The following is a 12,382-nucleotide window of genomic DNA, read 5'->3' on the forward strand; positions in this document are numbered from 1 at the left end:
TAATCCAATATATGTAAACATGATTTCCACAACTATCTTGTTGTACAAGAAAAATTAGATCAAAAAGGAAAAAAAAATGAGAAAGAAAACAAAATGCAAGCAAACAATAAAAAAGTCAAAATACTATGTTGTGATCCATACTCGGTCCCTATATCCCTCTCTCTGGGTGCACATGGCTCTCTTCATCACACGACCATTGGAACTGTCCTGAATCACCTAAGTGTTGAAAAGAGCCAGTCCATCAAAATTGGTCATTGTTCACTGATCATTGAATTTCTTGTTGCTGTGTATAATGTTCTCTTAGTTCTTTTCATTTCACTTAGTCTCAGTTCATGTAAATCTCTCCAGGCTTTTCTGAAGTTATCATTTCTTATAGAACAATAATATTCCATAACATTCATATACCATAACTTATTTAGTCATTCCCCAATTGATGGACACCCTCAGTTTCCAGTTCCTTGCCACTACAAAAAGGGCTGCCACAAACATTTTTGCACATGTGGATCCCTTTCTCTCTTTGAGATCTCTTTGGGATATAAACTCAGTAGAGACACTGCTAGATCAAAGAGTATACACAGTTTGATAGCCCTTTGAGCACACATGAACTTGCTTTTAAAATTTTGATGACTATATTTCAATATAATAGGTTTCCTTTATAATCTTACACATTTTACTTTATACATTTAAAGACTTTTTCTGAGAAAGGGTTCATAGGCTTTACCAGTCTGCCAAGGCGTCCATGACATAATGAAAGTGAAGAAACCTTGCTTTACAATGATTTGGGAGTCACTTTTTAAAAATTGTATTTTATTTTTTTTCAGTTACACATAAAGATAGTTTTCAACATTCATTTTTAATAACCCAAAATCTTATTAATAAGATTTTGGGTTACATATTTTTCTCTCCCTTCTATTGTTCTCTCCACTTCCAAGACAGCGCAAATTACAATTATATTAAACCTATTTCCATATTAGTCATGTTGAAGAATCAAAACAAAAATGAAAAAGAGAAAACAACCGCTTTGGTCTGTAGTTCCATAGCATGGAACATAGTTCTATAGTTCTGGATGAGGATTCCATTTTCTGGCATGAGTTTTTTAAAATTGTCTTGGATCATTATATTGCTAAGATTTAGTTGATCATAACACATTGTTGCTGTTACTGTGTACAATAGACTCCTGGTTCTGCTCACTTCATTCAGCATTAGAATGATATAGAAATCATTTTGGGATATTGTTCCATTGTTGCAAAGCTATAGGGTTCAGTTTTGTAAGTGAGAATGAAGTTCAGAAAAGTAAAACCTTAAGTTAATATTATTTGGTACCCCTCCTGCCTTTTCCTCAATTTTTTTTACTTGCCTTGTTAAAGGCTTTGATTTTACAAATATATATTCATTAATTCCAGGAGTTATCTGAACATTTCAGGAGAGCAATGATTTAAGACTATATATATATAAACTATATCATCAAAAGTGTTTGCATTATCTGTTCTTTTATCTATAAGCACTGTAATTAAAAAAAATCAGTTTTTCGTGGTCGGGAAGCTTCCTTCAATATATTTATTGATTTAATAAATAGTATGATGAATATGTTATAATAATTACATGTTACAATATTTTATCATCACAATAATTTATATTCATTGTAAATGTATAATAAATGTATATTCAGGTAAATCTTCGTGTAAGCAGAGAGAATAGGATGTGTATTGGTTGGTAGTTTCCTGGTTTGGGGCTTTGTTTCTTTGCTATAGAGAAAATAAAAAACTGCATTATTTTTGACCTGTCATTTATAGGTGCTTGGGTATACATCTTGCCATTCCTACAAAGGCAGAAAATTTTCACATATGTGTATATAAGCTTTAAACAGAATTTTAACTTACATGTGTTTTCTCCTCTCCTCCTCTTCAGCCAATTACTTGGAAAGAGTTTGCCAATATTCATCCTTTCGTGCCTCTAGACCAAGCTCAAGGTTATCAGCAGCTTTTCCGAGAGCTGGAGAAGGATTTGTGTGAACTCACAGGCTATGACAGAGTTTCCTTCCAACCTAACAGGTAATTGGATTTTCCCCTCCTCATGTCGGTGATATGATTTGAGAATAAGAACCCAATTTAGAAGACTGTCATTTGATTTGTACTTAGCAGGTCAACAATAATAACATCTAGCAATTATATTATTTAATCTCTATCAACTCTATAACTATAAATCATAGAAAAGGTTCCAATAAACCTGATGAGAATTGGGTTGAGAGTGGTTGAGAATTGGGGTGGGGAATCCCCTCTGCTCAGCGATAGAATTCGCAAACCCGAAATCTGTTTTTTTGGCAAAAGGGATTTTTATTGGCACTGAGAAGCCAGCTTTGCTAGGAAGACAGACTTCTTAGCAACGAAGGGTCCTGTCAGGGAATTAACAAAGGTTAACACTGAGAAGAAAATATCTTCACAGTGGGCAAAAGTCCTGGCAGGCAACCGTGCCAAGGAGAGTGCTTCCTTGCCAAAGCAAATTCCTGTTTCAGACTTCTGCAGAGATTCAGGGTTCAGAATTGTCTTTTATTAGCTGTCTGAAGCTTGGGCTTCCATTCAAAATTGAATGAGATTCCTTCAATGTTGTCAATGCCTAGGGCTTAGATCTCTAATAGAAAAGATTTCACTTATCTTAGGAGTTGAGCTACTGAGAGTGGTCTGGGACTAATCTTCAAGTCAATAGAGGGTGTGACCACATCTCTGGCCAGATAACTGGGTGTTGTCTGGGCAAGGTATGCTTTTCAGATTAAAGGAGACACAGTTTCAGGGTTCACGTCCATCCAGTCCACACCAGTAGAGGGAATTTCCAATAACAGTGAAATCACAGATCCATTCTTATCCTTCTATTCTCATTGCAAACCACTGGACTTCAATTCTGTCATCTATAAAATTAGTTGTAGGGAGTTGTTAAAGGAAGAGACATATTTGAATTGGATGACAGCTAGTTCTTAGATTGTGGTCTTTTGATCTTAATAAAGGGTTTTCCCTTTGTGGTATAGTGGAGAGAATACCTCCTTTGGATGCAATAAGACAGAGTTTTATTCTGCCTTATTTAGCTAAGTGATTATGGACAAGTCTGACCATGGACACTAAACTTCTTGATTCCTGAGTCTTTCATATGGTGAAATGCTTGCAGTGCTTACTTCACAAGACTATTGTGAGACTTTAATGAATTAATGTCTGTAAGACACTTTGCAAACCTTTGCATACTAGACAAATGGCAGCTATTAATAGAGTACTTTAGCAATGTTATGAGAAAAGAAATTTAGCATTGTTATCCCATTTTTTACAAAAAAGAATATAGAAATTGAGGTTAAAAGAGGTTAAGTGTTTTGATCATTCAGTGCTGGAGTCAGGATTTGAATTGACTCTTCTTGATTTCCTGTCTTGCTGTTATTTTCTGTATCCCATTCTTCTTTTAACATAAATAATCCAGGTTGTACTTCTGACTCTCCCAACATCTGTCTGTGTGATGGGCTTCAGTTCTCTTTTCTATAAAATGAGAAAGGTCCATTATCTGATCCCTATGCTTTCCCTATAGTTTTGTCTGACTCAGATGTTCTGGATTTATGATTTGAAATTTCAGATCACCTAGGAAGAAGTTTTTCAGTGTAAGTTATCAGTGTAAGATGTCTTAGATCCTTCTTGTCATGTAGCAATTCTAGCTCAATTGCCATGTTATTAGGCAATGAATGAATTTCCTTATGGAATACTATTTTGGATAGCAGAATAGTCCAGTAAAGTCAAAGATTCAGATGGAAGGAGCTAGAAAAATGACTTTGTGTTTTACTTTTCCTCACATCACTAGTACAGTGGTGAACATGAGACTTAGAACCAGGCCCATCTACCTGTCTCCTATAAATGATTGTTTATCTTTTTTTTTTTTTTTTGCGAGATATAGTGGGGTACAATGTTATTTTCTCCTCATGTTTCTTGTTTTTATTTTTAAATTTTGAAAATTTCAATTTCAAATTCTTTTCTTCCCTAACTTCTAATTTTTTTTTTTGCTCTGAGAGCTGCTATGAATATTTTTTGTACATATAGATCATTTTCCCTTTTTTTTTTTTTTTCTGGAATCTCTTGCTATTCATGTCAAATAGTATTGTTGTTAGGTCAAAGATGATATGCATGAATTTATAGTCCTTGGGGTGCATATCATATTTATCAATTGGGGCATTGCTCTTATTTTCTATAACTGAAAATGGCATTTATGATAATTAGATTAGTTCTCATTTCTACTAGGCTGTAAGATTTATAAAATTTGTTGTTGTTTTTTTAACCACAACCTTGGGAGGTAGGAAGTAGGGGTATTGTGATCTGTTTTAGAGAGGAGGACATTTAATAAAGCTAGCAAGTGTCAAATCTGGAGTTTACCCTACCCCAAATCCTTTGTCCTCATCACTAATCTTTAAAAACTTTTCCTGCATATGTACCAAAAAAAAAAAATAATAATGAAGAAACTTTGCCCTCTAGTGGTTAATATGGACACATCTTTAGTACCCTATTGGAATAGAGACCTCAATATAGCCTGACCTGCTTGTTTGTGGGCAAACATTTTATTCTTTCATAGAATCACAGGGTTGGTATTATTCTATATCTGCCAGATAGTAATCAGGAGAACTTTACTCCCTTCCTGGCCTTGCCATTGATAAATGAATTGGAAACGGATTTCTGTTTCTTTGAGCTTCCTTCTCATTATTTTTATGATTTGGAGATGGAAATGGGATTTATCATCTCTATCTCACATGGAGGTGATGAAAGTTGATTAGGTGACATTTTGTAGTAGGATGAGCCTTCTTTTAGATGAAAATGCAAGAGTGGGGAATAGGATGGTCATTGGATTAGAAGTTAGAGCTGAAAGAATGTTTGAGATGCTCTAGTCCAACTTCCTAATTGTAAGGAGAAATTGAGGCCCATAGAGATTAAGGGGCTTGGCCAAGATTATAGAGGTAGTGAGTAATGGGATAATTAATCATCAAAGATTTATTTTAAAACTACTACCCTATGCAAAGAACTGGGAACTAGAGATAAAAAGACAAAAATCAAACAATCTCTCTACTAAAGGGATAAACACATGCACAAATAAATATAAGGAAAACAGATCAGAGTAGAATTTCTTTTAGTTATCATTGAAATTGTTCTCCTGGTTCTGCTTACTACTTTCTGCATTATTTCATATGTCTTTAGGTTTCTCTGAAATTGTCACACATTCATTTTTTAGAGCCCAGTAATAGCATTTCATTCTATTTATACATCATGATTTGATCAGCCATTCTCCAATTGATGAATACTTTCATAGTTTTCAGATCTTTGCCATTATGAAAAGAACTGATATATTCATATGCACACATATAAAGTATGTCTGTTTTTGTGTATGTATATAAATGTTTATTTATATGCATATAATCTATATTAACAAATGGGTCTTTTCCCTCTTTTATCTCTTTGAGGAATAGGCTTAGAAGTGGTACATGCAATATTTTTAACAGCCTTTATTAGTTTTGCTCAATTTCTGGCTAAGAGCCCATCATCTCTACATTTTAAGTGATAGTCCAGAAATTCAATTTTCTTTCTCAAATACTATATTCTTAAACAACTGTATACTGAAAATAAAATACACATATATATCCATATGTATGTATGTATCTTTGTGTGTAGGCATTATCAAATTGAAATATGATAATATATCATCTTGAAACCATAGTGGGCTTAAATATTAAAATATAGCATCAAAATGAAACTCATTTCTAGATTTTCCATTTCCATGTAATGCACTATACCTAAGGGCTGAAAAGCAGAAGAAAACGAAAGCTAAGGAGACATATTTCTTTCTGCCAACCTCGACACCTGGAACTCGAGTCTAGAAATCACATATTGGCGCTACTAGCTATGTGGAAAGAGTTGTCTGAGAATATTGAATTAGCATTCTGTTTTTCATCCTGTCCCACTTGCCTAAAACAGTCTGCTCATACTTATTCCAATTTCTCCCAAACGGTCTATCCTATGTTGAATGGTGTGGAAGCAGACTCATCCACTTTAGAAATCTGTGATATAATTAAGGAATAATATTTGTGGCAGAAGAGCCGAAAGCTGTAAACACCTTCTGTGAGTGATTCATACTGGAGAGAGTGTTTGATAGAGGTGTTTGTTTTTGTTTTTTAAAAGAAAATTACAAACTGAGATCTTTGAAAGAATCACAGAGTCAGAACCAGTCTCGGAGTTGGAACAGACCTTAAAGGCCATCTCATCCAATTCAAAAATTACCCTCCAAGAAACCAGCCCTAACAGATGGCCCTGTATGAAGCCTATGCCTGTCTTATGGGAGCTGATATTGAATAAAATGTATCAGTCAGCAAAGGCTCCAGGAAGGATCAAGCGCAAAGTTGTTTCAATTCACAGTTACTATTTTACTGTAGAAGATGGGGATTGTGAAGGAGGCTTGTATCAGGCTCCCTAGAAAGAGGGGGCTAATGTCCATAAATGCTGGTATCAGAAATGGAGGCTGGAGGTGGAAAGATGTGGGAATAATACCTAAAGTCTGAGTATCAAAGCCCAGAAGCGGTGCTGGTCCTGGATTTTTACTAAGAGTATTGTGAAAAGATCTGATTAGAATTCAACTATCATTCTGTTTGACTTTTATGGGAAATTAGATATACAAAGAGTCATAGATTTTAGCACTTCCTCTGGCCCAATTCAATCCAACCAGCCTTTGTTCAGTGCTTACTTTCTATATTAGATGCTAGGAGTGCAAAAACAGAACAAAAATAATTCCTCCCTTCAAGAAGCTTCCATTCTTCTGGGGATATAATATGTAAACTGAAAACCATATGCATAATAATGTCACATACACACATCTATGTTTATATCTATATATGTACATATAATATATACAGATATCAATAAATATTTATATGTAATAACTATTTAAATACTATTATATTACTAATATAATACTAATACTAATTATAATACTATAATTGTAAAATCCATGTCATAAATGTTATACATAATATGCATGCATATGTATATTTATATGTATTATGTATATTTACATGTAAACATGTTTAAATAATTTGAGGAAAGGGAGAGCAGTTTTTTTATCATACAGATAGAAAATCTCAGAACTGAGATTCAAACGTGAGTCTTTCAATGCCAGGCTGCTTCATATGGTTAATGTTTTAATGATATTATTTAATAGTAATATAATAATAATTGACTATAAACATTTACTATTTTAAAGCAAAGAGCTTCACTTACTTTCTCATTGGAGTCTCATGACAATCCTTTTGAGGCATGTCATACAACTGTTTCTCTATTTTATAGATGAACAAACTTAGACTCACCTACTGTGAGTCTCCAGCAAGTCAAGAATGTGAGCCCAAGTTTTCCTGACTCCAAGATCAACATTTTATTTCATGTCTTAAATGTCATCTCATTCTTCATTGTACTTTAGAGCAAATGTATTTAGAGAAAGTGTAGCCTAAAGGGAAAACTTCACCATTTAATTTTTTAAAAGTTATTCCTCTATTTTCTACTCTCTCCACATATATATTATTTTCTCTGAGCATAATCCTATTTGTGATATGCAAATATGAAGTAATCTTTTTGTTTTCTCTTTTTATCCATCCATAGGTGGAGCTAGTAATCCCTCTAACAGACTGTTTTAGCACACTGGCTTCTCACATTTCATTTTAAAGTTGTTATCATTCATGTTTTCCACCTCTGAAGTTGAAATGCTGCTAAGCTTATGAACTTCTAAGACCAAAGATATCCAATTTTTCCATTTAAGTCTTTAATGGACCATACCTCTCACTGTCTCCTTCTTGGATAGCCATGTATGGTTCTTGACCTTCCCTCCAGCTCTCCCTAGCTCACTTTTCCAGTTTCTCAGCAAAATTATTAGAAATCACATGAAAAACTCAGAGGAAAAATAAAGACAAAGCAAATCTCCCTTAGAGTAGTTAGCACAGTGCCCACTGGAATATAGTAGTAGCACTTAGTAAATGCTGATAGATTGAAGACCAGATGCCTTTATTATAACTGAGTTACTTTATACTTCAATCCTATTAGCTCCATGTTGCTAGAACATGTCTTGATCCTTGTCATTTGGCTTCTCACCCTAGAACCAGGGTATTAAAAAAGCTTCTTTTAAGCAATTTAGTATAAATTCTTCAGTATATTTGTGGAGGCTGTGTGACTTAATGGAAGACGATTGGATTTGAAGTAAGAGTATGTCGGTCCAAATCCCAGTGGTTCCTGACTAGCTATGGAACCTTGAGGAAAGTGTTTGCCTTTTGGGAGACCTCAGTTTCCCTATCTGTAAAAATGAAGACCAGACTACATAATTTCATAAAGTATTTTCTAATGAAAAAAACCATCCCATTTTATTTTAAAATGAATTCAGTCCTGGGACTATCCTTTAGTTTTATTGCTTCTTTTGATGTCTTTTCCATTCTATAAATGCTGATCAATTTGGCATCTTTTTGTGCAAAGAACTGTGATGGACACTAAAGTTATACATGTCCCTATGTCCTTAATAGTCAGTTATTTTTAATGGTCTTGTTTATTTTGGGAGGGAGACATTTCTCCCCCTTTTCTTTGTTTTCTTTCTGTTGTTTTTTGAAGGATGTAATATATATAGTCACTGCCATCTTGACTGGAGAGCTTGATAGGTAATTATCATAATCACAGCTAACATCTCCTTTGATCCTCTTAACGTCCTTGTAAAGTAGACTATTCAAGGGTCATAATCTTTCCCGTGGTGGTGGTGGTGGTGATGGTTGTTGTTATTTTGAACAGACAAGTAAATTAGAACTTAGAAGGTCATACCCTAGAAAGTGACAGCTGGGAACTGATGACAGGTCTTTGAGATTCTAAGTCCTAGGCTACCACATGGACCAGCTTTTATAGATTTGGGGCCAGTTTGTGTTATTCATAAAGACATGGCAGAATTCAAGATTCAAACCAGTACTCAGCAATTTTTTAGAAGTAGAATGTCAAGATTTCATTTATTCACTCCCTCTATCAAACCTTCTGTAGTTGTGATATGAAGCCGAAGCTAACAGAGTAATTCAAGACATCTTGGGATATTCTCCCTTGTGTGTTGGGATCCCAATAACAAATCTATTAAGTGTTCAGGAAAAACATCTCACAATGATGAGTTTTGAGCTTTAGACAAGATTTCTCTAAGCCCTGCCTTGGGTGTTTGGGGCTGGCTGTAGGATTTTTTAAGGCCCTTGGGATGAGTTGCCCTCTTTGTAAAATCCTACTTTTGTAAAAATCCACATCTGTGGGAAGGATCAAACTTTAAATAGCTATCAATTAACACTTTCAACAAATTTATTTTATTGGGGATTGTCCTATTTTTATTTTTGTATTCCTACCTAGAATAGTGCCTGACACATAGTAGGAACTTAATAAATGTTGGCTGAATGACTGATTACGTGCACAGCAGTAGAGTAGATCCTGGAAGTGATGATAAGATTAAGAATAAGCCCAGACCCTGTTCATAATAGTCAGTAGTTCATTGAGTAAAACGCCTGAATTTCAGTCATCTTAAAACCACACTAAGACCTTTGGGACACCCTATTTATGTTTTTTTCTTCTGTTGTCACTCTGTGACACTGATTATTGTAGTTTTTCAAGCTTTTTTTAGATTTCTTTCCTGATTTCATATGTTTGTCTCATTTAATGACCTCTGAATATTGTGAGGTGGTATTACTATACTTTCCCACATGACATAAATGTGTTGAAAAATTTAAAATGAATTAATGCAAATAAGAAAAACCTAAAGCCTGACCTTTCTTTTCTTTTCTTTTTGCAGCGGAGCCCAGGGAGAATATACTGGCTTGGCTGCAATCAAGGCTTATTTAAACAGGAAAGGGGAGCATCACCGAATTGTGAGTGTGAACAAGGGGTGGCCTTAGGGGAAGGGGAGGAGCAGCAAAGGGATAAAGCTGCTCAAATCTCTGTGATTAGTGGGGAATGATGGCTTTTGCCTCCCAAGTATCTCATGGGGCCATTTTGGAATGTATATTCAAATCAAAATTCTATCAGCTTGCTTCTGTTCTTCCTTTATAGTGGCTGCCAGCATGGTTCTGGGTACATAATAAGTGTTTAATAAATATTTGTTGAATGAATGAATGAGTAAAAGAAGGAAGGAAGGAATCACTTCCTAGTAGGTAGTGCTCATGCCCACAGAATATGCAGCAGAAAGAGAATTATTTTTTTTAAAAATTTTCTGTCTTGCTATTGTTCTGAGTGCTTTTGATCATATCCTGCCTTGCTGACCTCGCCACGTGTTTCTGGCCTCCTATTACCCTGAGAGAATGTTCAGAGCTAGTGAGTCAATATTATATGGGAATGGGCCAATATTGTGTGAGAGCTGTGATACAATAGGGGACTATTTTTTTTAGGCCAGCAGGTGGTAAAATCTTTTATCAAATTTAGCTAATCCCCAACAGCAACTGGATTCTATTTCCAATTGGCAGGGGATTGTTTATCCAAAGTTTTCAGATGTGGTAGGTACAGGTAGGATCGGTTTGTAACTAATTCCTAGCTAGAACTTCTATTGAATTATGAATAGAATTAGAAATGATGTTGTGTCCAGATGGCAACTGATAGAGGGATGACAATGGTGAATGGGTGATGCATGCAGATGTGAGTATACTCCTGAAGGAATTTGCTTACTATTCCTTTCATGGCTGATTTTGCTTGTCTTAAACATTTTAAAAATTTAGAAATTTCCTTCTTAAAAAGCAAGGTAAAAAGTAAATAGAACATTCCATTTTCTATTTTTGCTTTGATCACTTCTCCTGACCTTATAAGTATGTGTGTCTTGATTGCTTTGCTCTGGTTGATGAATAGAGATTAGTTTAAAGACTGCTCCAAATTTGATTAAAATTTTTTAATCACAAATTTGGGATTTTTTATATCTTGAGCAAGAGCACAGTTCTAATTAGGGAATTCCAAAGCAAATCAAAGCCTTAATTCTTGTCTCCCTCCTCCCCCAAGGACAAGTGAGGTAATGGAAAATCAGTGAAAATCTTGCCTAGAATCATATCAGTGGTTAGTAACAGAGCTGGGAAGAGAATCAAGACCTCCTGCCTACTAACCCACTGCCCTATAGACTGTACCCAACTCCATGCTCCCACCATACTTTCACAAAATTTGTAAACTAACCTGACACAAGTAACTATGATGTCCAAGAATGGGGGAAACCAAAGAGAAGACTGGAGAAAGAAAACCAAAGGATTTTCTGGTTACTTTTTTTTTTTTATCAGATCTGTGATTTCATTGTGAGTAAAATTTTCAGCAATTTTTTACTCTCATGAGAGTTGCGTTAAACAATTTGAGGTGAAGTAACTTTTCAGAGTCACTCGAGCCAGTTTGTGTCTGAATCAGGATGGAATAATTTAGGAAAAATCTCCTGTGACTCACTGGACCTCCTGTACTTCCTCTTTTTTTCTTGTTCAGCCTTCTGTGGTCCCACAACTTTTTTTTGTGCATAACATATTTCCCTTTTAACACTCTCTTCAATGCTATTAGAAATAACTAAGGCTATATTAAGTTCCATTTTATTCTGCCTTGTGTAAGAGGAGTCCAATCTTTTGTTTCTTCAATTCTAGGAACACGATGTTTTATACAGCAGCACAAAAAAAGCTGGAACAATTCCTATTCTTTGTTTGTAAAAATAGACGTAATAAACTTGAAAGTCTGCGATCCTTTCTAGATCAAAGGCCACATTTGAGACTGGCTTTTCTAGTTGTCAAAGGGAAAGATAAGGAAGGACATGTGCACTAACGCAGCTGAGGAGTATTTTTTTTTTCTTTCTCTGATATGCTTCTTTAACATAGCATGCTGTAATGGCTCAAAAGAAATTTGTTTTCCCTTTGTAAAAACATGATGTAGAGTTACCCTGGCATGGATTCTGTCAATATAAAGTTATTATTAAATGAAATGAAATTAAAAAAAAAAACATGATGTAGGAATGAATATAGCTTAGGGAACAGCCCTTTTAAATATCTCAGTGAAATATAAGGGATTTGTGTGTGTGGAAATGTGTGTGTGTATGAATGTATGTTCTAGGGGTGGGCTGGAACCAACTAGAACTGCTCCAGAGAAGCCATCTGATAAGTTTTCTTTTTTTTTAAATTTAATTTTATTTAATAATAACTTTATATTGACAGAATCCATGCCAGGGTAATTTTTTTACAGCATTATCCCTTGCACTCGCTTCTGTTCCGATTTTTCCCCTCCCTCCCTCCACCCCCTCCCCTAGATGGCAAGCAGTTCTAGATATGTTAGATATGTTGCAGTATATCCTAGATACAATATATGTTTGCAGAACCTAATAGTTCTCT

General features: G+C 34.9%; 1 protein-coding gene across 1 annotated transcript in view; it reads left to right on the forward strand.

The window, feature by feature from the left end:
* Positions 1-12,382, forward strand: part of GLDC (glycine decarboxylase) — a 104,401-nt gene that overhangs the window by 58,328 nt on the left and 33,691 nt on the right. Inside the window, 2 exon segments of the mRNA XM_051987547.1 lie at positions 1,909-2,051; positions 9,844-9,919. Of these exon segments, the coding sequence (XP_051843507.1) occupies positions 1,909-2,051; positions 9,844-9,919 (219 nt within the window).

This window comes from Antechinus flavipes, chromosome 1 (assembly GCF_016432865.1).
Source record: "Antechinus flavipes isolate AdamAnt ecotype Samford, QLD, Australia chromosome 1, AdamAnt_v2, whole genome shotgun sequence".
In the NCBI taxonomy this organism is placed as follows: domain Eukaryota; kingdom Metazoa; phylum Chordata; class Mammalia; order Dasyuromorphia; family Dasyuridae; genus Antechinus; species Antechinus flavipes.